The sequence below is a fragment of the Diaporthe citri genome (genome assembly GCF_014595645.1).
Source record: "Diaporthe citri strain NFHF-8-4 chromosome Unknown scaffold_9, whole genome shotgun sequence".
In the NCBI taxonomy this organism is placed as follows: Eukaryota; Fungi; Ascomycota; class Sordariomycetes; order Diaporthales; family Diaporthaceae; genus Diaporthe; species Diaporthe citri.
Window position 1 is genome coordinate 1,532,993 of NW_025064854.1, and position 26,383 is coordinate 1,559,375.

Genomic DNA, 26,383 nt, shown 5'->3' on the forward strand with positions numbered 1-26,383 from the left:
ATTAGCGACTGGATCGCTGTTTGCGACACGAAGTGAAGGTCGTCCGGAGGAACGGCTAGGTTCTCCAGGTGGGATTGTGGTCAGAGACAGGGAAGTGCGACCCTCGGGAGTCCGACCTGGCCGCCCCGATGTCTTGTTCCCAGCCCGCGTGGTACTTGTGGTGCACCGCCCTGATTCCTCCAGCTTCACCACGACATTCCCAAGTCGACTTGTTGGATAACTCGGATGCTTCTCATCATTCTTCACCTTCTCACTGGGGGGGGGGGGGGCGGATGACCTCCGCTTGCGCGTCCTATTCATCATTCATATCCACGCGCAGCGCGTCTCCTTAGCGGGTCATCATCGCCATGTCGAAAAGAATCCGCCGAGGCGGAAAAGGAAATGAGGCGGCTCGAGGCACTTGGATGGTGCTCTCGCAATGTCGCCTCACTCCGATTTTGAGTAACGGCACCGTCACGGCATGGCAGCGGCAGCAGCAATAAGCCACGACTGACTCTAACGCCGTCTACAACCAATCCCTGTCAGCCCGGAGAAATATTACCGCTGCGCTTCCCTGACCAGCGCCCTCATCTGGGGCGGCAGAGGCGGCATGGGCGGCGGATCCGCAGGCGGGCCCCCGATGGCGCCCTGGCCCCTGCGCATGGACGACATGGACCCGGTCCTGGCCCGCATCTGCTGCTGCTTCTGCAGCAGGAGCTGCTGGTGCTGGTGCTGCTGTTGGTAGTGGTGGTGATACTGGTTCCGGCCCCGCTCGCCGCCGCTCGTGCTCGGCCGGCTGCTGGGAGGAGGAGGAGCGGCCTGCCACTGGAGCGGGGGCGGGTGCAGCATGCCCGGCGACATGTTCCTCCCGGGCACCTCGAGGAACTTGGGGCTGCCCGTCGGCGAGGGCGTGCCCGTCTCTGCCCACCGCGACGCCATGCGGTAGTTCCTCGCGATGTCGCCCAGCGCCGACTGCGCGGTGACCCTGGTGGCCACCTGGCGCACGCCGCGCGCTGGTGGCGTCCCGTAATGGTGGTGGCGCTGCGACTGCGCCACTCCTGAGCTGGTGCTCGGCCGTTGCTGCTGTTGTTTTGGTTGTGGCGAGGGGTTGTTGAGTCTTTCAAGACGTTGTTGCTCGTATCTCTGTCTAGCGGTATGTTCGATTGCGGATGGGAGCCATGACCTTGCCTGTACCTCTGGTCCAGGGCCAGGCTCCAGCTCGGCCTGGGAACAGGGTCCCTTTGGGCTGGTAGAGGTGGTGGTAGAGGTGGTGATGGATTCGACTGGCAAAGACACAGCGATCCCGACTCCCGTCTGGACACCGTCTATGAGCGGTTGCAGTCCGCTCCCGCCGTCATTCGCAGAGGTCTTGGGGCGGGCTTGATTGCTGCGTGCCTCTTGCACAACACTATGCGTGTTCCCCTCGTCCTCCACCAAATTCTCCTGTGTCGTAGTCGGTGCTTGGGTTGGAGGGGCATTCTGGTCCTTGAGTGTAGATGACAAGGCAGACAGCCTTGGGTCCGGGATCCAATCTTTGCCGAATTCGTCGATTGGCTTTTCAAACCGCTCCAGTTCCACCAACGGCTGGAAGTCCCCAATATTATACGGTGTCTCATCAATCGATACCTTCATACGATGTTTCTGACCAGGGACCTTCATATGGCTGATGCTCTTCCTCGGCTTATGCTTGACTGGTGTGATCTGTGGCGCATCTTCCATTATCCTCTTACGCTGTGCCTCCCTCCGTGCCTTGACCATATACCAGCTTCGCCAGCCATGCACACGTGCGGTGAACTTATTCGCGATAGCTGGGTCATCAGTGCAGAAGAAGTGGACGAAGTTGGCGGAATCAGTAGATATGGTCGCCTTTTGCTGTAACTTCAAGGCGTAGACGAATTTCTTGGGTGGCTTGAGGTTTTTGGCCACGGTACTGGCACTCTTCGCTGCACCTTCGCTTGTGGCCGACGTGGACTTGCTCATGAGCGTGTAGATGTCGTACTCGGACAAGTGGCACAACCATTGGGTGGACTTATCACCACTTGGCTGTCCTTTCTTGGAAGAAACAATCTGCCCGTCATCGAGCAGCGTGATCCATCTTTTGCTCCACTTGCCGGGCCGCGATGAGTGGTGGAGTTGTAGGAAGAAACCCGGTGGTGGTTCCAAAGTTGTTGGGACTGATGAGATGTCGAGATCCCTGTCGTGTTCAGAAGAGCCCGAGGGAATGATGAGCAACAAGTTCTGGGCGTCGTGGTCCCATGAATCTAGCACGTCGCAGATGCGTTCATACCGCCGGAGACGCCGCTCGAGGCCAAGCTGCGCGTAGCACTCATATACCAGACTGGACGCTGTGTTGATTTGTTGAGTGATAGATTCGGAGGCTTGGAACAAGATGTCTACCGGGCTGCTTTCAGCCAACACCACTAGGTTCACAGTCACACCTCTGCAGCGTACTGTGACGCGCTGGTGTTCCGTCAGCTCATGATGCGCAACAGCACTACCGAATCGACTTACTCTGTCATGAAAATGATGCGCAGACATCGGAGACAAAGGAGGCGTTATGAGCTGGCCCTGCCCGCCTTGATCTAGGAACGCCCTAGGGGGGAGAGATGGGTCCAGGCTGTGCGTGCGACTAATGTCCACCGACGCGGTTGTCGACGATGTTGGTGAGAGTGTGGCAGCCTTTGAATTTCTGGCCCTGTTGAAGAAGTTAAACTTCTCCAACACGGGACTCTTGGGCTTGAGGGAGGACGGAGATAGTGAAACTGTCGACTGCGTCGCAACCAGCTGCTGGTGAAGCCTCGCGAGGTCCAGTTTCTTCTGCTCCGCCAGAATTCGATCCGTTTCGCTCTCGAGTTTGTCGGCCAGGCGATCAGATTCCTCCTTGCTCAGTACCCGCCTTTCCTGCGCCATCCATTTCTCGTCTTCTCGTTTCCATCGCTCCCTTTCTGCATCGTAACCCCCACCAACGGCCACATCGGTTGTGACCGCAGTGGCCATGGCTGAAGAACCGGGCATAGGCGGAGCCGGAGCTTCCCTGGGCGACAACAGTTTATCAGGCTCCTCACATTGCTCTTCGGCCCCTGGCAATGGAGCTGATGAGTTCCCCGTTACCGTGGGCCGCGAGATGGTGCTCTGCTGTTTTTGTGAAAGAGGGACCGGTGGCACAGGCGGAATTGAGCAGTGAGGAGTGAAAGGTCGGGTATCCGAAATATGAATTTGTCCCAAAGATTTGGAGCGTCTTCTGAACGTTGATTTCAAGGGAGGGCTCGGTTCCTTCGGTCGATCAAGCTTGTAATGGCCAAGCGCGTGGTCGATGGCTGCTCGTGACTCGGAGACGCTCTTGCCGCGCAATCTGCGGTACCGAGAAACATTCTGGGTGGTTGCGGACATCGTGAGGACAGTCGTCCCAATAGCTGTCACCATCGGTCCGGTGATAATAATATGGTTAATTTCCAGCTTCCAGGCGTGGGCGGCTAGTGGTCGATCGTTTCCTCGCCTGGTCTTAGCCAACCAATATAACCTCAATCCCACTGCAACCTCTTCTCTAACCAGCTCTTGCTCCGTGGTAAACCTCGCGTGTTGACTTCGATGAGAAAAGCAGGCTCGGGTAGCAATGAATTTGAGAAAGTGATGGAGCCATTAGAGCAACGAGTTGAGAAAAATGTCGAGGTTCGAGGGTGGCTAAGTGATTGAAAATCCCCCCTTCGCGCACTCAGCATTCCTGCGCGGGTGCCATCCTTGTGAGTACCCGCGGTGCCGCGGTCGTGTTGGTATGCAGGAGTACCAAAGTGGTAAGCACACAGCAATCTCCACCAGTTCAAGCGGCTTTCTGCCGCAGGCGTCACACAATTGCCACTGATGGGCCTTGAGTACCGTTGGAGGCATTCCCTCTGGGCCTCTGAGACTGTAATTTGGAGAAGCCAAATGTCATTGGGTCGCCGTCTCGTCAGGACGTAGTTTGTAACATCGGTGGCTTTTATATGAGGATTGAGTCTGATGCACCTTCATATGTTTTTTCTCTGCTCATTGACGTGTAAGTCCACGCCGGAAGTCGTAGTTCGCGTCTAACTGTGCTTGATTTGAGTTCTGTCATCTAAGTGTTCGAGGAGAGTAGATTAGAGCAACCGTATGACTGCACTTCACTTGGTCAACCGACCGTCCATTAAAATGCTTCCAATTCTGTGGTGAGGTCTGATGAGATCTTCGTTCCACGTGGAGAGCGGGTAGAGAACGAGACTTGGAGGGCCTAGCGGATTCGCACACCGACGACCGTGGTCCGAATGTGTCATGCTCAGGTTGAACGCCAAGCCCAGTTTTATGACCCAAGACTGCGCATCTCTAACTCATCGCATACGGCGGCTGTTGCCCCGTCGTGCCTGTAAGAAAGCCAACTGCCCTCGTCCGGCCCATCATTTTCTGAAAGCCCGCACTTCGCGTCTCCACCAGCCAGTGAAGTCTTGCGTCGAAACGTCGATGCCGATATCCTTCAAAGCCTTGGTGCTCAGGTGACAGTCGAAAGGTCTTTGTACACTGGCATTGGGGTCATTGCCCTGGGTGTTCGGCTCAATTGCATCAATGTTCAAGCCCATGATCTCGCCGAACAACTGACAGATTTCGTACTTTGTGTACTTGTCCTCGCTCGAGAACTGCAGGATCTTGGGCAAGCCGGTTCGCTCGCTCTCGCTGGCAGTTAGGTACTTGACAGCAACATCTACGCCATTGTCAGCTCGCGAAGGCCGGCATGTTATGCAGGGCAGGTATCTTACCATGGCAGACCCTTCCCACGTCTTCGGTGTTAGTCGGATACCGGAGAGCCCAATGCTCCATCTGCACCTTCTCCCCTTTCTGGGCTTTCCACACGACGTCCATCAGGACGTTGACGGCACTCTCGTTTGGCATATTGGCTTCGCCATACAAGACTGGTACTCTCAATACGACACCCAGGCCATCCTTGCCAGCGGCTTTGAACTCTTCCAAGGCCGCGCGCTCACCATCGAGTTTGGTTAGTCCATACAAGTTGGTAGGACCAGGGGCGGCATCTGCCTGGTACGGGGCATCGCCAGGCTTGCCGGAGAAAACATCTGCTCAGCCTCCTGGTCAGTGAAACTGCAATCGATTTTACTTGGAGTTCTGTCTCTGGATCCGCAAGACAACGACTCAGGAGCGCTCCAGCCCCTGAGACATGTCTCGACGGTCGAGCGGCAGACTGACGGCAGGAAAGAGGGAAAATGCGCACAATCTGTGGAGATGTAAATCAAGAAAATATCACGTCTTGCACAAAGTCTGGCGAGGTCACGAGTAGCCTCGACATTCAGCTTGCGTGTGCCCTCGGGGTCCTTGTCGACCTTGTCCGGGAAGCGGTTTGCTGCGCAGTGCACCACAACCTGAGGCCTGTGGTGATCATGGTCAGCCAATGACGCACAGTGAGGAGACCTGGTGTGGGGGGGGGGGTTGGTGTATGGTGTACTTGGAGTGATCAAGAGCTTTCTCAACCTCCTCGAAGGAGGCCAAGTCGACCTTGAGGATTGTGGCCCCGTCTGCCCGGGACAAGCCCGTGCCTTTGGCAGTCCAGTCCCGTCTCGTAAAGGCCTTCAGGACCTGTCGTCCCAAGAGGCCGGTGGCGCCTGTGATGAGTGCTGTCTTCTCGGCCATGCTGTTCTTTCTTGTGCGGATTTCTGTCCTAAGTCTAGGAGGTGTGAATTTGGTGTTCTGTTGAAGGTGAAAAGAGGTAGGTGGGGCTGTGATGCCGTCCTTGCTGCGTAAGAAGCAACGGGGTCCCTTTCCTTTTTCCCACTTCCTCGACCCGCTGTCAACCACTCATGCACTGAGGCAAAGCCCCACGAACTATCAACACTGGAGGCCAATTAGTTTTCTTGCACCATCAATCAAGGTCCTATCCATTTGGCCTCTAATCTACTGGTGCGAGAAAAGGCAAGGCTTGAGCTGTTGAAATTTCTAGGGTAGTAGGTACTTCGTGCTCAAGCATGCGCAGACGTTGAGCTAGGTTAGGGTTAGGGATTTGCCATCAACCTTGGGAGACGGAGAGCTTCCGCAGCAGAGGCGCAATGGCGTTCCAGAGATGAGAATGTCTAATTGTCATCTAAGCCATAAATGCTCAAAATCACGTCCAGCACATTGATCCTGTTGATTTAGTCTCAAATTGAGAATGGCCCGAGATGCACCGCAGACATGGACGCGTACTCATCTGCCCCGCTGCCTCTACTGGATGCTGCCACACGAGGCTGGAACGGACAACTGTGAACATGGGAAACGGGATTGCAGAATTATTGTTGCAACGCGTGGATACTGAAAACTACATTCCCATCTCACAGCACTTATAAGACTGGCATTCAATTGAGGGAGCTTGTTCATGTGTTGGCGGAGGAGGCATCGAGCTTGTGGTCAGCACCACATCCTTGTCCACATAGTGGGCCGTTTGGGAAGTAGTCTGCCTGAATGATCTAGTCTAGAGCCTTACAAGTGCTCATGACATGTGATTTTGAAGGACTTCTTGGACGTCGTGTGTTTTCTCTCGTGCCGGTGCCTCGCGCCCGCGGGCTTCACACGGTTCTCGGGCGGACGACAATTCAGATGGCAGAAACGGGCTGGGCTGGCCATCTCCTGCCTGAGCTTTTGCCTTTCGAACACAGTAACTGCCTACCAAGGTAGGAAGATACAAATACCGTTCCATGGGATAGGTGGTTCTAGAACGGCCTTGCTCTAGGCATGCTCTGTATTCTCCGCGGGCACATGGCACTGCCGGACACAATATAGATATCCGCTGCGTTGAAACTGACTGACTTCCCTTCCCACATGTTGATGCAGGGGTTGAGAATCTCGGGCACCATTCCTGATCAAGGGCCGCTGGGTGGGGAAGGCAGACCCCTGGCAGCTCCAGTGACATCCCTAACCCCTGTCGGTCGCAGCCCACCACGAACAGCTTCCCAGCTGCCAGCTCCCAACTAGCCCGTCTACCCTGGTGTGTAGGCGCGTGTGCCTTTGGTGGTGGCTCCCACTCGCAACGACCTGGCCTACAACCGCAGCTTGACACACCCCTAATAACCTCAACCTCAACCTCGCCCTCGCCCTCACCCCTCACCTTCACCTTCGACACAACCCCTCTCCCCTCCGTCCCCGAGGCTTCTCGCCGTGACGTGTCTCAACCTGCCAGCTCCTCCCCTCCTTTAGGATCCTGAGTCTTTGCGACCTGCCTCTCTCTGCCTCTCTCTGTGCCTCGGTGGCTGGGCTTTCGGCGCTTCGATCGCGTGTTCTTGTTCCACGCTCCGCGCTCCACGCTCCTCGCCTCCGACCTACCTCTTCATAACCCACCGCCGACGAGACAAGCTCGAGCCACTCCTTCCGTCTTCCCTTCGCGCCTGGCTTCCGGGTTCCTCGACGCCTAGCCTTCAATTCTCGGGTGCTAGACTTGGCCATTCGACGTGTTGCCGCGGCCAGACATTTGTGGCAGCAACAGGCTGCCAACAAGGCTCGTCCCACCCCGAGGCATACGCCTAGTTCTCGTTGCGCGCCTCCAGGGCCTGTCTGTGCGTGTGTGCGTCGTGGATCATAGCCATTGTCACCAAACCAGCGCTCCATAGCCAATTGGCCACGACCCCACCAATCACTGTTACGACGTGCTGCAGACATGTCGTCTCTCAAAGGCGATGACTTCTTCATCTCCGGACTCGCCGCGTCGCACGACGCCTCCCAGCTGAAGGGGAATGTCGTCGCTGTCGATGCGACCTACTACCTGCGCCTCCTTCTCGAACGCTCGCACGAACCCCTGATTCCCGCCGTGGGCGGCCCCCTCGCTCTCGAGGATTGCATCGAGGTCGACCTGAACAAGTGGAAGGCCAATGACTGCACCCCCTTCTTCGTTTTTGACGGATGCCCGGTGAAGGGCCAGGATGAACTCTCGCTTGAACTCGGCCGGGCTGCGAACGTTGGTACAAACGCCGCATGGGAGCTATATAACAACGCACAGGCTCAGCCTGCTGTCGAGACCTTTGGGCTGCATTCTGGTAAGCCAGCCAGCCAATCGCTCATATTGATTCAAGCACAGTGTCTGATTCTTGCGTAGGGGCGTATCGTCTAGAGTCGTTCTACCCGACCCTCCAGAGCATCCTAAGGAGACGCGGCCTCCATTTCTTGGTGCCGCCTTTCAAGGCTGTCGCGCAGGTAAACAACGTCTCCTGGACGGATTTCCCCTAGGGCTTTTCACTGATTCTTCACAGATTGCCTATTTCTCCAAGGTAGAGCAGATGTGTGGTGCAATTATGGGTCCCCGGGAGTTGCTCCTTTACCCCATCTCCGACGTCCTCATCCAAGCCATCGACTGGGACAGCAACAAATTTCTGGCTGTGGACAAAGACACGCTGAAGCGCCACCTCAATGTTGATGACTCCATTCTTGTCGACGCCCTCCTTATAACGGGGACATCATTCCTGCCACCGTTTCCAGCCAAGACTCAACAGCAAGCTCCAAACACTGTTAGAGACGCGGTGAACATGCTGAGGACTAATGGCAAGCACGTGAAGCAGGTGTGCCAAGCTTTTGATGACATACTCAAGAGCCAACAGCCTGACTGGTTCGACAAGTACTGTAAGGCGCGCATGATCGTCGACCACTTCATTTACATAGGGTTGAACGGCGCCGCGGAGATCGAGGCCAAGGACACCTTGACAGAGGATTCTCACGAGTACCTGGCTCTGCGTCTTCCTGACGAGCTCCACCACTACCTCAACACTGGCCTCATCGGGCCTCGCTTACTCAGCTACCTCACGCACAGCAGGATCACGATTCTGCCAACCCTGGATGGTGTCTCATCTAGCGAGTACAGACATCTTGTCACCCAGGCGCTGATGCCGGTGAGAGAGCTCGCACTCGGTCTGGTGGTACCGAGGCTCCACCGCGGATTCCACTTCAAGGACATTGAAGTCAAGGATTGGTTCTCCGACCCGGGACGGGCTGCAATAATACGGAACAGCACTTTTCGAACCCCGAGCCCCAAGGTTGCGACTTGGGGCATCGAAGAGAAAGCAGTCAAGGAGCAGTTCCCATCGTGGAGTCTCTCGGCACCTGCCTCAAAAGACCGCTCGGGATCTATCGCCTTCGAAGTCTCTGCTCTGCAGGCGCCTGGCTTTGCTAAGGCAACGGTTGGCAAGGGAGGCAGCAAACCCAAGGGTATCGACTCTCCACATCACATCATATCTACGGCCATATGGCGATTCCTGCACCTGCGGGAGTACGTCGACGACTCGCACGAGCTCACATCCTGGGGCAAGGCTCTGGCCACGGCCATTTCTGAGCTTGAAACCACCGTGAAGAAGTACCCGGACGTCACTGGGCTCCATGAAGCGCTGCTCCTGGCATTCGAACTCATCAGACTCGAGCAGCTCAACGGCAAGCCGCGTCAGGACGAGGGCGATGTTGACCCGTCGCTACTCCTACTTAGTCGCTCTGCTGTCCTATTAAAGCTCAGACACGAAGCTATCGGCTACACGGGCCCCCTTCGCAAGGACATGCTCTCATTTGCCTCCCAGGTGTCAGCTGTCCGCGACGCAGACCGGGATCTGGTGGAGGCTATTCTAGTGCAAATGTTCTTGAACAACCAGACCGAGAGAAAGCGAGAGCCTGCTGAATATTGGGACATCAGTAATGCGTAAGTACCAGACTTGACGCCTTGAGTCCAGACTCGATAGACGTAGACCTTGTTGATCTGACCATGAGCAGGCTTCCATTCGTCAACCGAAACTACAACGCCGCGATGGGCGTTGCCATCAGGACCTACCTTGAGATGGATTCCGACGAGAATCGCGATCTCGACAGGTTCTCGAGTCTGTACTTCCCCAAAGCCAAGGCCATTCGAGAAGACGTTGAAGTCTTCTGCGAGTTTTTTAAGGCTTTGGTCACGGGCATCAAGACCTTGGACCAGCAAACAACGAAGGACGTCTGGGTCAAGGCCCAAGAGTACCTTGAGTCTCGGACGCAATAGACTCGAAGGGATTGGCTGCCCAGTGGTGAAGCGTTCAGGGTCGGTCCTGACCAAAGGTGTGTACGTCACGAGTGGCTGCCGTCGAGAGACTCCCGGAAACGGTCTGCGGACTGCCACCGGAATAGAGGATGAATGTTGGGTTGGCATGTATCAAAAAGGGTGGCTTGCCAGAATCGAACGAAAGTCAACAAACAACATCGATCCTGAGTCTCGACACAGGTGAAAACCGGCGAGAAACATATTTTGAGTGCAGTCACAACCGTGGAGGGAGCGCCTGGCAACGTGGACGAAGCCGATGTGAGGGAGAAGCCTAGCTGATGTAATTTTTGGACGTGTAGCGGCCGCTCACGCGAAGACGGACCAAGGTACCAAGTAGCTAGCAGGGACCCCATGCCACGAGATGAAGGGCAAGCAAAAAAAAAGGTATCAGTTGTCCGGAAGCCAGGCAGAATGGTTCTGAGCCCGGGCTTGGGTCCGGCCCAGGCAGTACCCCCTAGAAAATGAAGACAAACTTGAAAGACAGACACGAGAAAACCACCTGTACCTCTGTGTTCAATCGCGAACACAACTGGCTGCGGGCCTGTCTGTTGATTGACCACCGGCTTCTTCGCCACAGTTCAAAGGGAATTCGCGCCACGCCGCGCCGGCGCCGGCACCTCAGGCATGATCAAGCAGCAAGCACTTCACCTACTTTCGTATTTGGGATGTTGCGCTAATGTGAGTTGAATTTAGTCTTTGAAATTCGCCTTGGGCCTGGAGCAAAACTGACTGGGTGTGGGAGACAGCTGGGGGTGATCAACTTTGTGGTTTGGATTGAAAGAAGTGCGGTCTAAGGAGTAGGTTTCTTAGTAAAGTGGGTGGCAGTTTGAAAGGTAGGCCCTACAAATGTCAGTCACTAGGGCTCTTCACTTAACCCATTTAATTAACTCATCCACCCTACACCTTACAAGCGCTGCTACAACTGGGTGCTTCTATAGGCCAGGTTTACATAAAATTATTCTCAGCCCCTACTTAAAAGTAAATAAGGTAATGAGAGGAAAAGAATCTCTATAGAGGAAGAGGGACGGGAAGAGAAAAGGAAAAAGAAAAAGAAAAGAGAAGGCAAGGGTAGGCAGGGTTTCTCCAGGTTCCAGAGCAACAGTGGAATAAGGTCTCCCGGGAATAGGGGGCTCTCTATAACAAACACCACGGCATATTTCTTGGAGATTTAATGTGGTGTGGCACGCTGACCGGACAATGAAGTAGGGCACAAAGTGAATGAAGGCCACGAGGTTTTGAGAGCGAATGTTTTTTATCACCGTTGCTTGCCTCGTGGAGGCCTAAGCTATTCCGTCCACAAGGAGCCCCCTGAGTTGTGGACCCTCCCGCCAGCGCCAAAAGCTAAACGCCACGAAGATCGTACTTGGTATCATAGAAGCTCCAACAGAAACACAGCCGCCGTCTGGACAGCCTCGCACCGCCCCTGGGTGTTCCCCTCTCTCCGGCCTCATGGCGCGGCATTTCGCACCTCCCGAATCTGGTCTTGCCAACCACCGTCTGTCCCTATGTCACCGTCGCGCTAGATGATCAGCTTTCTTTTGACTGGTTGTGAGGCAGGCACGCCGTCAACATGGCTCTGCTCTTTCTTGGTCGCCTTTTCTCCCATTTTGCGGATCTTCTCGAGCAGATGACTGTGGGCATGTTCGTTAGCAAGTGGTTGTTGCGTTCGTGAATACTCAGACTTTAATAAGAAAGAAAGCACAGATTGCGCAAGTTTGCACGAAGTAGAAGGCGAGATCTTCGCGACCGGAGGTCCGTTCAAGTCCAGCTGCTTCGTTCCGAGGGCATCATGACCCTTCACCGCGCCCTTCGACAACAACGTAGACGAAGAAAGAAGGAGGAAAGTAAGCGTACTTGATAGGCATGTGATTCCGAGTTCCCTCTGAAAGCGCGAGATTCAACTTTTCAGCCCGGTTCGCGTGGTCCTGGAAATGCTTCGCGATGAGGTCTTTGCCCTCCGGCTCTTCAGCTGAACGAACAATATAGTTGCAACCATCTTCCTCACACCTCCAAGTCCCATTAGGGCCGCTTGGTGACAGGCTAGGGATTCTCTCAGCGCGGACAACAAGACGGGCTGTCTCCAAAGGTGCCGGTGTTGGCGTAGCGAGCGCTGCATTTCTGTTGTCTGAGGCGTGGGCTGCATCACTGGTGTCGTCTGAGTCAGCGCCTTCATCGTCCTCCTCCTCCTCCTCATCTTCATCTTCTGAATCCTGTGACGTCCGAGCCGCTTTACGAGCCCTTTCGTCGCCGTCGTCGCTGTGGTAAACAGCAGGCCTTTTAGCGCTGGCCCCTGGTCTCAAAGCCGCAGGCCGAGGAGTGAGTGTACTTGGCGGCCACCGCTTCCCAGCCCCCCGCGGGGGTATTATTTCATCTTTGCGATCCTCCTTAGGTTTCGAGCTGGATTTGTCCTTTTTCTTTCGTCGTCTACATTGTGTTGGAATCTGGTCTTCGGTGAGGAGTTTGGGCTCGAATGGCTGGTCAGCGACACTGGTAAGCCAATCCCAAAAGGGGCTCGGATTCCATTTCTGTGGCAATTCTTTGAGAAGCGATTTAGCATAGAAATGTGTGATTTCCCTTGCTGCGCTGTACAGCTTGATGCTGCACCTCAGGTACATCTCGGTATGAACTTTTCCGTCCTTGAGGCTTTGCGCATTGCCCCCTTGTGCCTCCAAGATCTCTTCCAGCACCTCGAGAAGGAGTTTGACTGGATCCTGATGTTCGGCTTCAGCAGGTAGACTTTGACCCCCAGCATTTGGGGTAGAAGGCGCCACTGGCTGAGCGTGCCTAGGTGGGGGAATCATAGGCGGAGGAATATAAGTCTCGGATCGACGTGGCGGAGCCGCCGGAGCCGGGGGAGCATCCTCCATGCGGACGTCCTTTTCCGCACTTTGCCTGCTCGCCCGAGACTTGCTTCTCCTACTTCGGTCAGTTACCACAGACATGCGCAACGACGAATCCTGTGCGCTATCGTTGGATTCTTCTTTCAAGTCTGATGTATCGGCTGCTTGCATCTCCGTGGGCGGCGCAGGAAGAGGGGCTCTTTTCTTAGCTTCGTCCAACCTCTTGACAAGGTCCTGAGAGTGTGCATTAGTATCGATACCATATATTGCCTTCCGATAGTAGGGCCGCACCTCGTTTGTTTCGATCAGCCATTTCCGGAAGGATGTCGGCTTCCAGTTGAATTCGCTCTCTTGGTCGAAATGGGCCAAGAGAAAAGGTGCGTGTTTCTGACATCGCCTTTTCACCTCAAGCAGGATGGCGCCGTCACCAATGGCGACTGAGTACTTCTGTGCCGTTAGCTTACAGGAAGGTGCAAGTGTCTCGTGCTGCTTACCTTGAACAACACCTTCTCAATGGGCGTCTGCCACGCTTTGTATTTCCTGCCCTTTGGTACGTTCTCGCCCATGGAAACATATGCGTCCATGATCTTGTAGTATAGAGTGATGCCCTCGCACATGTAATCATGCATGGGCCTGTACTCGTCAGACGGATTGATCTCGTACCAGCCAGCCCTCCCGGACGCCCAAACCGCGGGCCAGGGACCGTATCCAATAGAATAGCCCTCGCACACGGATATTTCGATGTAGGCGGTGTTTTTGTAAGGTTTGCGTACTAGAATTTCACACTGTCAGTCGGAGCGCACACTGATGGCGACAGTCGGCCAAAGCTTGGGACGGGGCGGCATACAATGGGGCACAAGCTCCTCCTCCTCCACCTCCAACTTCCCGCGCACGACAAGAGGACCTTCCAGGTTGACGTTGCAGACGTTGGCGACTACCAACTTCCCATTGGTGTCTTTGCGATATATGACGGCGTCGTCCAAAACGAAGGTGGGAAACTCATTGATGGATGCGGCTGGCTTCAGAATCGACATTTCGGGGACGTACTCGATCTGGCTGTGATCGACGGAGGCGACAGTCGAGTCGGAGTATCTGCGTGAACGACCAGGAGGACGTCCGGGGCCACGAGGGCGTCCAGAGCCTCGCGGTCGCCCCGGCGGCCTTCCAGGCGGCCGTCCCGGCCTGCCTCCAGCCATCACGAGATGTGGACGGGAGAAGGTATCGATGTGATTAGAGCGGTGATGACAGTCCTGACGAGTATGTATTGATGATGCTAACAAACCACCGTACTTGCGTGCGTCTCATCGATAATTCAAACACGAAAGTGTGAACAAAGCATGAAAGGTGGAGGGTGGCGGTCTGAAGAGAGAACTCCAGTTGGAGTCAAGCTTGAGGTGCCTGAGTGGGTGGGAACGCGACTGCGAGTTGCGCCGGCACCAACGCGACCGGAGTGTGGAGGCGTAAAGTGATCGGCGCGTACCCAGTACCCTGCAAGCGAGCCCATGCACCCTCCAAACAGCCTTGCGCTACGTCACTCATACCTAGGTACTTTGTTGCAGGGTGGGCAGGGATGATACCCCTGTTCGCGGGTGACAATCGATATCGATAAGAGCCGCCTTCTCAATCGAGCTTGCACTACCAGAAAATCGCCGAAGCGCAAAAAATAACCGACCCAGCTCCCCTTCCATTGCTGTATTGTTGTGTTGCCCTGCAGCAGAATGGCCCGCTCTGCAGCCATTTGAAGAAAACGGCCCCAATCCCAACCGCTGTCTACACGCTTGCTGACATAAATGCATTGACCTCACTTCTAGAGCTCAAGGCGGTCGTGTGGTTTTTCTCCGTTGCATAAACTACTTCGTTTCTGGCTGTCTCGTCGGTTTGACTCCACCATTTGCTTGCAGCGCAGCTACATGCAAGCCCAGCGGCTGTTCAAAATGGCGGCAGAACAAGTGCTCGATGGCGTCTTCGGTATGTTGCGCCCACCAATTCTTATTCATAGTGACACTTGACTTTGTCTGACTATTTTCTCCAGCCATCAACAAGCCGTACGGTATGAGCTCCGCCCAGGTCATCCGCGACTGCAAGACCTACTTCAATCCCTCCAATGTATTCAAGCCCATGCTCGACCAAGAGAAGGCCACCCGCCAAAGGGAGTCGAATTTCCAGCAAAACCGCCGTCGCAAGGTCAAGCGCGCGATTGAGGTGAAAATGGGACACGGCGGCACCTTGGACCCGATGGCCACGGGCGTTCTCATCCTTGGCTGTGGGAAAGGCACCAAGGCGCTCTCCAGCTTCCTCGGCTGCACCAAGACCTACGAGACAGTCGTCGTTTTCGGCGCCTCCTCCGACTCGTACGATCGATGCGGTCATCTGCTCAAGAAGCGACCATACGACCACATCACGAAAGAGAAGGTCTTGGAGGCCCTGGAGAACTTCCGCGGCACCTACCAGCAGATGCCACCGCTATTCTCCGCACTCAAGATGGAGGGTAAACCACTATACGAGTACGCGCGCGAGGGCAAGCCCATCCCCAGGGAGATCCAGACGAGGGAGGTCACCGTCACGGAACTGGAGATGCTTGACTACTACGAGCCCGGGACGCACACCCACTACTGGCCAACGGCCGAGGCCACCGCGGCGGAGAAGCAGTATGCCGAGCAGCTGTGGCGCGTCGAGAGGGATCAGGCCGCAGGCAAGACGATGACGCCCGAGCAAGAGGAGGCTGACACCCAGGCGCTGGCGGAGCACGAGGACCTGAAGCGCAAGTTCGAGGAGAGGCAGGACGACCTGGTCAAGGAGCGCCAGGCCAAGAAGCAAAAGAAGGACAGCAACCAGCCTCAGACCCCAACCGGCGCGGACAGCAAGGATAAGCCCACCTCGCCAGTCATGTCGGGCGCACTGGGCGAGCTTCCACCCAAGGGCAGGGGCTCCGACCTTGTCCCACCCGTCCAAGAAGGCACGGCTGCCCCATGGGAAGACAAGGGCCCTCCAGCCGTCAAGATCCGCATGACAGCCACGTCGGGCTTCTACGTGCGGTCGCTGGCCCACGACCTGGGCGAGAAGTTAGATTCGGCGGGGTTGATGACGGAGTTGGTGCGGAAACGACAGGGTGACTTCGTGCTCGGCGGGCCCAACTGCCTCGAGTACGAGGACCTCGCCAAGGGGGAGGACGTCTGGGGCCCCCAGGTCGAGGGCATGATCAGCCGGTGGAACCAGCCTGGCGGCGTCAATGGTGGTGAGAGCGCGGCGCAACAGAAGGTCAAGGTGGAGGAGAAGCTGGCAAAGAGCCCGAGCCCCAAGCGCGAGGGCACACCTGAAAGGGCCAGAAGCCCAAAGAAAACTGATACCCCAACGCGACGGTCAGCCAGCCCGAAGCGAGAGAGAAGCGGCAGTCCCAGGAACAGCTGAGCGAGCACGTGATGCGAGTCGCGAAGTTCTCCGAGGCGTTGGAACCGGTTGACTATCCCTTGAAAAAAATCAACACCCGACGTCTATTAGACTCAAGGCATGCTTACGTGATTACAATTGGTTTTCATGGTCGGGTACAAGTCGATTCAAGATTTGCATCTAGTACAGGGTTGATACCAGAAGAGTGGGCAGGTCACAAAGCCACTGTCTGACTACTTAGCATTATTCATACCAAACCATCATGTCTGCTTTAGAAGAGAACAGATATTCGCACCTGCAAAAACGGATGGTACACCAGTACATCACCAGCACTAAACCAATACCCATACCCAATTCACATACCGAGCACCCAGCACCCACAAGCCAGCACCCACACGCCTAGCACCCACACGCCTAGCACCCATATACTTAGCACCTATACACCTAGCACTCACGTGCCTAGCACCTATACACTTAGTACCCTATTAAGTATATAAATTAGGTATATAGGTGTTGAGTGCATAAGTTTTAGGTATATATGTATTAGACGTGGAAGTATGCAAATAGGCTTGGGTGATGAGCTGTAGCTGTGGCGTCAGTGATGGACTGGTGTACCATCTGGTTTTACAGGTGCGAATATCCGTTCTCCTTTTAGAAAAGCTGAATATGTGATGAAACGAACGTCTACCAAAATTTCCGCGTTGACTTGACGCATTATTACAATCTAGCCGTATCCATGACCGATTTTTCCCCATATCAAAGGGCTCATTAACAATCTCTCCCTGAGTCCAGTTTTTACTCAATGCAGTAATAGTAGTAGTAGTCATCCCATCATGGTATCATAGCGACAGAACAAAGAAGAAGGTGAGAAAGGAAGAAAGAATAGACATGTAAATGTACAGAATAACAACCCCCAAAGAAGCCTCATCACGCACTAACCCTCTTGTCCGCCCCACCGCCGTCGCTCCCCCCATTCAGCAGCGCGCGCGCCCTCTCGATGCGGCCCATGGCCTGCTCGAGCCTCTCGAGGCGCCTCTTCTTCTCGCCCTCGCGGCGCTCGAGCTCGCCGACGCGCTCCTCGAGGCGGGCGCGGGCCCGCCGCTCGCTGGCGACCATCTCGTTGGCCTGCTCGAACAGAGTCACGCTCAGGTCCTCGATCTCCTTGCTCGAGTCGTTGAGCTTGCCCTCGGCCGCCAGCCGCAGCTGCTGCTCGCGCGTCAGCGCCTCCAGCAGGTCGTCGCTCGAGGGGGCCGGGCTGTGGCCGGGAGTCCAGGTCACCTTGCCGCCCGACAGGGAGAGCGTCAGGGGCGTCAGGGGTGGCGGTGGCCCGTTGCTTCCGTTCCCGCCGGGCGTCCGTGGTGGTGCGAGGGAGGATGTGCTCCGGCTGCTCTGGTGGCCTGGGCTGCCGGCGGCCGGCCCCGCGGGCTGCGGGAGGAGCGAAGAGGTGCTCAGCGAGCTCTGGTGGCCTTGCTGGGCCTTGAGGTTCGGGGTCGACTTGCGGGACAGGTACGCGGAGATGCGGCTGCTCGCGGCGGAGGCGAAGCTCGTGACGGCGGCGCTGGGGCTGCCGAGGGTGCTGTTGGTGGCCGGGGACGAGGGCGTCTCGCGCAGGGTGGGCGTCTGGGGCCTGGCGGCGGGGGCGCTGTTGTTCCGCCTCTTGAGCTCGGACTTGAGCTTGCCCAGCTCGTCCTCGTAGTCTGCCCAGCGGTCGACGGCGGCGGTGGCCTTCTGGTTCAGGAGGCGGACCTGGGCCTCGAGGTCTTCGATCTGCTTCTGGGCGGCGGTGAGGGCGGTCGCCTGGGCATCGGGGGTGGAGAGGTCCTTTGGGATGAAGGAGAGGGAGAGGTCGTTGCCGCAGCTGGGGCAGCAGGGGATTGTGCTGAGTCTTGGTTGCGGGAGGGCAGGCATCGTCAGGGTCATTGTTGAGGACATTTTCGATGGATCTGCCGAGTGGTCGAGACGGGCCGAGAGTTGGGGAAAAGGAGTAGTAATAGCGGGACAGGCTAATTGATCGTGGGCGACGATCTCGAGAACGAGGCCTCTTTTCTGTCCCGTCGTGCGCCTCGCCTCGCTGGCTGCGCGGGTGGATGTAGATATGTCTCCGTGGCGATGACGGCAGGTGTCTGGTCTGCGGTGGCTGGGGGATGGGGACTGGGGAATGGAGACCGTCTAGCGCTGGGGTTGGTCGGTGAGTTAGTTGGGTTGTGGTTGCCGTGGCTCGGTTTACTGGTTTGCCTGTCGCATCACCGAACTCGATTGCCGCGTCGTCGCAACGACCTGGCTGTTAATAGATGGTTTTACTTCACGGAACCAAAGACCAGGAGGTCGTCGGCATGACCGCTGGGTGTGGGGGAATTGTCTTTTTTATCATTCAGTTGTTGATGCCCGGCGGGCTGGGAGTCGGACATGGGGAGGGGCCGACAGGGACCGATAGGGCCTTGGAATAAAGTTGTCGTCTGCTGCGGCTCGGTGGCGGGAGTCGTTAGCCCAGAGGCCACCACTGAGCCCTCGCCAAGGGCCCGACTGCGCCCCGCCTTTTACGGGTTGGGGCCCTGAAACTGCCGGGGAGTCCCTGCGCATCTGCTAAATTGGGCCACAACTGTCAGGGGGTTCTGCAATAAGAGGGTTGTATTCAGTTTCTGGTTGTGGTTCTGTCTAAGTTTATGCCAAAGGGCCAAGGGGCCGAGGACTACTTATTAATGCTTATAAGGGGTTTATGCAATGCTCCTTCCTTATAATTTACCCCCTTTAAAAAATAGCAATGCCCTTATAGTTAATAAATAATTTTAAAAGGTATATTTAATAAATTAATTATCTTATATTTTATCTTTTAAGCAAAGTATTAAGCTTAAATTATCTTTATTTTTCTTATAATTTTTATTTTTATTTTTTAAAATATTAAAATTATTTTAAAGTTTATTTTATAATTTATTATATTTTTTATAATTAATTACTTTTATATTTTTACTTAATTTAAAATTATTTATAAAAAGTTTTATTTTAAAAGTATATTTATTATTAAGTAATTTAATAATAATATTTATAATATTTTAAATAATAAAAAAGGCATTAAATTTATTTATAATTATTTTAATAAATAAAGTATAATAATTGCTTTTTAAAGTATTAATTTATTTATTTTTCTTAATTAATTAATCTTTTAAGTTAATAATATATATAATGTTAAGATTAAGTTATATTTAAAATAAGTTTTATTAAGTATTTAATTTAATATTTTTTAATTATAATTTTATAATTTAAGCTTATTATTTATTAACTTTAGTAATAAATTTAATATTTTTTATTTTATATTATTTATATTTTTATTATTTTATTAAAAATAAAGATATTATTAATAAAAAATATAAATAAGTATTAATATATTTTATTATAAATAAGAAAGGTAATATAAATTAATAAGTTATTATATTATTAATAAGAAATATAATAAGTTATAAGAATATATTAAACTTTATTTTTTTTAAGTTATATTATAAATTTATTATAAGCATTATATTAAATTTTTTTTAATTAATTTTCTTTAATAAATTATATTTTTTAATTTAAAATAATATAATAAAGATATTAAAATTATTATTAAAGGAATAATTATTAAGAAAAGGTAGTTTTTTAAGTAAGTTTTCTTTAATTTTATTATATATAAATTTAATAGCTTTAATATTTTTATTAAAATTACTTTTACTTAAAAATCTTTTAAATTTAAATTAAGATTTAGCTTAAGAAAAAGAAATATTATAATTTATTATATTAAATAAATATTATAAAGAATATAATAAAGTTAAAGCTTTTTTAATTAATTAATTTATCTTTATATTTATATAAAAAAGATATTAATTAAATTTTTTATTAATAATATTTTATAATTTATTATAAATATATATTTATTATTTATATTTTTTTTATGCTTTTTAATAAATTATAAAAGCTTTTTATTATATTTTTACTTTTATATTAAGTAAATAAGGATAAGGAAATTTATAATTTTATTAAGTTTATTAATTTTAATATTATTAAAATTAAGAATTATTTATAATATAATATATAAGTTTTTTATAATAATTATTAAGCTAATTTAATTATTTTAATATATAATATTATTAATATTTTTAATTTAAAGCTTTGGATTTTAAAAAAGATTTATAGCTTAACACTTTACTTTAAATTTACGCTATTTAAGTTTATTTTTAAATAGCTTTTTATTCTTATCTTTTTTTATTATTATTATTAATAATAAGCTTAAATTATAAGGCTGTTTTAAGTATATTTTTTATTAAATAAAGATAAATAAAAAAATAAAAAAGAGGAAAAAGTTTATAATTTTTATAAAAGAATTAAAATTATGCTTTAAGTAATGTTATATTTATCTTATTTTTTTATTTAAAGTTTTTAAGTAAATATTATTATAAGTTATTATAATAATTATTAATAATAATTATTAATAATAGTTATTAATAGTAATTATTATATTAAATTTATAATAAATAGTTATTTATAAGTAAATTTATTAAGTAATAATTATATATTAAGTCTTAATTATAGCAAGGTTATTTATTCTTAAAATTTAGGTTTTAATTTAATATATTTAATAAGATATTTTATATTCTTTAATTTTAAGTATTATTAATTAATTATGCGCTTTATATAATCTTTAATTTAAATAAGTTTAATTTAAGGTATATTTTAATTAAATAAATTTAAAGGGTATAGCTTAAGGTAATTAATAAAAATAATATTATGCTTTAACTTTTATATATATAGAAAGTTAAGTTAATATATAAAATAGCTAATCCTTTTTATAACTTTAAAAGGGCCTATATATTATAATTTATATTTATAATTAATATTTTATAAAATTTTATATTTTTTATATAATTAAAGTAATATTTATGCTTTAACTTTAAAGAATTATATAAAATGTTATTTATTAAAATATGCTTTTATTATTATTATTATAAGTACTAAGGCATTATATATATAAATATAGCTTTAAGGAAGGTTTAATAATTAATAAGGTACTTAGTTTGTAATAATATTTAAAATATTATTAAGAGTAAAGCTTTTAATAATTTTATTTAAGAAAGTCTTAATTGCTTAAGATTTATTATTATAGTATTTAAATTATATTTATAGTAAAGTATTTAATTATTTTCGTGAATTATTAAGGCTGTAAATAAAGTAATAAAGCATAAATTTAATGGTTTATATCATTCTTTTTAATTAGTTATTAGTTTATAAATAATATATAATTATATAAAGTAGCTTTATTTTAAATAATTTTTATATTAATAATTAAATACTTAATAGGAATTTAAGATTTTGGTTTAAAAGGATAACTTTTAAATAATCTTAATTACTTTAAAGTAAGTATTATAGCAAAAAAAAGGCTTATTTTATAGTTTTTTATATTAATTTTTTAAGCATTAACAATAAGTTCTTTAAAAATTTATAAATTATTAAAAGGATATAATTATAGCCTTTTATTAAGGAAAATTTAAAAATAAAGTTTATTATAATTTAATAATATAAATATAATAGGCTAAGCAATAATTATAAGCTCTTATAAGATTTATGTCTTTTAATATTAAAGACTTAGCAATTAAGGTAGCGACGGGTAAATTTACATAGCTTAAAATGCAATCTTTTAATATAAAAAGGCTAAAGAAATTTGCTAAGTTAAGCATAACTATAATGGCTACTTATATAAATAAGTTTTAAGATTTTAATTATATATAATTAAGGGATATAAAAATAAAAAGTTTTATCTTTATTTAATATTTTTTAAATAAGGTTAAAGCAAATTTTAAATAAAAAGATAGCTTTATTTTCTTAAAAAGCATTATTTTGCTATATTATATTTAAAATTTTTATTTATTAAAGGTTTATTTAATAGCTATCTTAAAGGTGCTTATGAAAATTAAGAGATATTTTAATATTATTATAAGCTAGCCTTGGGTTGTTTGCCGTAAGGTATTTAAATAGGGTTTATATTTAAAGTGCAGAGGAAAAGGTTTATTCCCTATTTATATCCGTGCCAAAGCCTATTCTTATAAGGTTAAAGCCTATTAACTAATTATAATGGGCAAAGCCTAAACCGTAATATATCCTCCTTCTTTAAGTTTTTATAATAAGCCTTAAAGGATAGCTATATAATAAAAAATAAAGGATATTATAATTTAGTTATAAATTAAATATTACTTTTTACTTAGCTATTTAATTATACCTTAATACCTTTTAATTATATTAAAGGCTTAGCTTATTATTTATAATTAACATGCTTTAGCCCTTATAATTTAACATGCTAGCTAAAGCAAATTAATAAAAAATAATTATTTAAGCATAAATTAATAGCTAAATTAATAATATTTTTATAATCCTTTAATGCAAGCCTTTTATATAAGCTCTCTTATTTAAAACCTTAAGATTATAAATTTATTATATAATTTATAATTAATTAATGCTTAATTATAAGTAATTTGCTTTATTAGCAAGAATTTTCTAAATTTTAAGCATTTCCATAGGGCTGAATTAGCTAATACATAGCTAATTTACTTTAAATTTAAGTTAGCGCTAAGTTAATATTGCTTTTAAGCCTTATTTTATAGAAAAAATTTTATACCCTTTTAAATAAACTCCTTTCCCTTGCTAACCTTAGTTAATAAAAGCTATACTTTTATTTTTTTATAGCGGTTAAGATAATTATACTTATAATGGCTAAGTTGGTTATATGTAAAATTGTAATGGGCTTGGGTTATTGCCTAAGCCATAATGCATGCCCATGCCAGGCCCATACTGCACCCAACCCTTTTACGTAATGAGGTATATACTTAAAAGATAAATCTAAAGTTAGGCCCTTTTAAAGCTTAACTTACTTTTTAAATATTATAATTTATAATTTCTTTTAAATACTTTTTAATAAATGCTTAAGGCTAACCTATAATATTAAATTGCAATCTTTAAATTATATTAAGAAGGATATTTATATTATAAAGATAAATAACCTTATACTTAAAATATTAACCTTTTTATAAAATATATAGCTAAGAATTTCTTAATTTACTTTAATATTAAGCTATAAAAATACTTAAAAAGCACTTTAACTTCCTTAGCTATTTATAATAATGCTTATTAATATTAATAATAATGCCATTATATCTTTCCTTATAGCAATATTTTATTAACTTATAAAGCTTAAAATATATATAAACTTTTTTAACTTATTTTTAATTTAATATAAGTTACTTTTAATTAAGCCCTTATTTAATAATAGCTAAGATAGCTTTTTAGCTTAAAAGATTATAATGTAATATAAGCTATAAATTAATATAAACTTTATTAAAGGTTCTTAAGAATATTGGATTTTTTTATAAAATTAGTTATTTGTTAAGGTATAATTATATATTGCAATATTTTATAAATAAAGCAAGCTTTAAAATAACTTTAATATAAATAAATTCTTTAAATACTTAAAGCATTATTATAAAAACTTATATTAATAAATAACTGCTTTAATTAAGTTTAAAATATTTTAAATATAAAATTATAATAGCTTTGCTTAATTTTATATTTAATTTAAATAATTAATAATATAAGCTAAAAGCCTTAAATAATTAAGTAAAGTAAAGTTAAATTACTTTTATAATTAGCTTTCTTTATAACTTTATAATAAAGCTATTAAAGCATTAATTTTATATATAAATTATAATAAGGTAATAAATGTATATTATTAAATTACTTATAAGTTAAAGGTATAAAACCTTAAGCGCTAATAATATATAGGCTTAACTTTATACTTTTTAAAGCTCTTAACCTAAGGGTAATAAGCAATAAATTGGGATGTAATAATAATGAATATAGCTATAATGGGTATAATAAGGGGCTAAGGCGCTAGGAATAAAGGGCTATAAGGGTATTAAGGTATTTCTTCCTCTTAACTAATTAGCAGCTAAGCTAAGGTATTTTAAATTTTTAAGTTTAAAAAAAAGGCTTAGCAAGGATATAAAGTATGCTTATATTATAATTAATAAGAATACTTTATAATGAATTGCAAACTCTTTTTTATAATTATGCTAATTTAAGTTTAAATTATAAAGCTAGCTATATTTTATAAAAAAAACCTTATTAGCCTTAAAGGAAAAGATTAACTTTTAAATAAAGTTTTGCTTAAGAATATAAGCCCTTTTTATAGGCTTAATTTATATAAAAATAATATTAATAAATATAAAATAAATTAAATAAGCCTTCTTTCTTAGTTTTTATTATTATAAATTATAAGTATATTATTATTATTTAAGTAAATAATAAGTATAGCTATTATATTATTATAAGTAAATAATAAGCATAAAAGGTAAAATTAAAGCTAATAACTTTACTTATCTTAAGAAACTTAAGAATAATTATTAGCTTATTATAAAGTTAATATATTATATATATAATATAGCTTTCCTTAAATATTAATATATAATAAGTCCTTATTTTAGCTTATATAATTTTAAGCATGGCTTATTTTCTTTTACTAAGTTTATTTTAATTACATTATTATAATGTTTTGCTAAACTTAGCTTATAATTATATAATAATTAGCATGGCTTAAAGGATAGTTATAAAGAAGGAAAGTTAGTAAAATATAAGTAATTTAGCTTAATTAATTTTTAAAGCGGCTATAAAAGCGTAAATAAATTGCTTATTTTATAATAAGATAATAAATATTATCTTAATAAAAATAAGCTTAAGTAAGGTTATATAAATCCTTTAAGCTATAGCTTTTTAAGAAAGAAATAATAATAATATAAAATAATATAAGGCTAAGCCCTTATTAAAGGAAGTATAAAACTTTGCTAATTTTTTTAATAAGGAATAAGCTTTTGCTTTTTTATTATATTAAAATTAGTTTAATTACTATATTTATTTATTATTAATAAAAGATAAGTTTATGCTAACATTATTATAAAGCTTATTATATAATATGCTTTAAAATTAACTATTTAAGCTATAAAAATAAGTTATAAAACTTTATAATAAAAGCTAAGTAAGGGCTAGCTTTTTATTTATAGCAGCCTTAGTTTTCTTAATATGCAAGGTAAATAAGGGATAGCGGTTTTATATAAATTATTATGCCTTTAATAAAATAACTTAGCAAAATCATTACCCCCTCCCCCTTATTAAGGAAATATTATATTCTCTTTTTAATACTTAATAGTTTATAAAGTTAAATATTTATGCAACCTTTTATTAAATATAAATAATAAAAGGGTAAGAATATTTAATAGCATTTTAAACTTAATTTAAGTTATTTAAATAATTAATCTACCCCTTTAATTTATTTAATATACTTATTATATTTTAATAATATATTAACTTAATTTTAATTAATATTTTAAAAGATTATATAATAATATACTTAAATAATATATTAATATTCTTTTTAAGCTTAAAAAGAAATTATATAAGGAAGGTATAAAAGGTTTTATATTATTTATAAAATGCTAAATTAAACTTAAATTAAGATAAGTATAAGTTTATAATAAAGAAAGTAAAGTACTTAAGCTTTATTGCTATAGCTAAAATAAGCATTTAAGTAAATTTAAAAAAGGTTAAGGCAATTTAAAAATAAAAAGCATTATAAATAATTTATAGCATTTAAAGCTTTATAAAATTTACAAACTTTTATTATAACTTTATTAAAAACTTTTTTAAAATTATTAACTCCCTTCTTTATTTTATTATTAAGGGAACTTCTTTTTAATAAAAAAGCAAAAAAAATAAGGCCTTTTATTATTTTAAAATAATATTTATAAAGGCATTAATCTTAGCTAAATAAAATTTAAATTTAAATATAATAATAAAGGTAGATTGCTTAAAGATAACCCTTAATGCATACTTATTAATTTAAAAAAAAAAAGCTCTTTACTTAATTACTTATTACTTTATAAAGCTTTCTTTAATATAATGAAATTATATTATTTATAATAAAAAGCTATTAATAGTAATTAAGGCCTTAAAAATATAATTACCTATGCTTTAAAGTATATTTCGCTTATTTATAATACTTATAAATTATAAGGATCTTAAGTACTTTATTAACCCTTAATTCCTTTTAAAAAGGCAGGCTTAATAAGCTAAAACT

At 44.7% G+C, this 26,383-nt stretch overlaps 5 protein-coding genes across 5 annotated transcripts; 2 read left to right on the forward strand and 3 right to left on the reverse strand.

The window, feature by feature from the left end:
- Window positions 1-537: 537 nt before the first annotated feature.
- INS49_015548 (uncharacterized protein) lies at window positions 538-5,631 on the reverse strand (the record flags this gene model as incomplete). Its single annotated transcript, XM_043176227.1, has 6 exons — window positions 538-2,439; window positions 2,491-3,013; window positions 4,423-4,690; window positions 4,746-5,060; window positions 5,276-5,370; window positions 5,447-5,631. The coding sequence occupies 6 exons, from the start codon at window positions 5,629-5,631 to the stop codon at window positions 538-540; spliced, it is 3,288 nt and encodes a 1,095-aa protein (XP_043019682.1).
- A 1,993-nt stretch (window positions 5,632-7,624) lies between these two features.
- Window positions 7,625-9,973, forward strand: INS49_015549 (uncharacterized protein; the record flags this gene model as incomplete). The annotated part of the gene is made up of 4 exons (XM_043176228.1): window positions 7,625-8,000; window positions 8,060-8,157; window positions 8,214-9,640; window positions 9,712-9,973. 4 exons carry the CDS (start codon window positions 7,625-7,627, stop codon window positions 9,971-9,973), a joined length of 2,163 nt encoding a protein of 720 aa, XP_043019683.1.
- Window positions 9,974-11,531: 1,558 nt separating this feature from the next.
- Window positions 11,532-14,048, reverse strand: INS49_015550 (uncharacterized protein; the record flags this gene model as incomplete). The annotated part of the gene is made up of 5 exons (XM_043176229.1): window positions 11,532-11,643; window positions 11,867-13,086; window positions 13,144-13,299; window positions 13,347-13,624; window positions 13,700-14,048. The coding sequence occupies 5 exons, from the start codon at window positions 14,046-14,048 to the stop codon at window positions 11,532-11,534; spliced, it is 2,115 nt and encodes a 704-aa protein (XP_043019684.1).
- A 738-nt stretch (window positions 14,049-14,786) lies between these two features.
- On the forward strand, window positions 14,787-16,260 carry INS49_015551 (uncharacterized protein; the record flags this gene model as incomplete). The annotated part of the gene is made up of 2 exons (XM_043176230.1): window positions 14,787-14,820; window positions 14,885-16,260. The coding sequence occupies 2 exons, from the start codon at window positions 14,787-14,789 to the stop codon at window positions 16,258-16,260; spliced, it is 1,410 nt and encodes a 469-aa protein (XP_043019685.1).
- A 906-nt stretch (window positions 16,261-17,166) lies between these two features.
- On the reverse strand, window positions 17,167-18,171 carry INS49_015552 (uncharacterized protein; the record flags this gene model as incomplete). The annotated part of the gene is made up of 1 exon (XM_043176231.1): window positions 17,167-18,171. One exon carries the CDS (start codon window positions 18,169-18,171, stop codon window positions 17,167-17,169), a length of 1,005 nt encoding a protein of 334 aa, XP_043019686.1.
- Window positions 18,172-26,383: the final 8,212 nt, after the last annotated feature.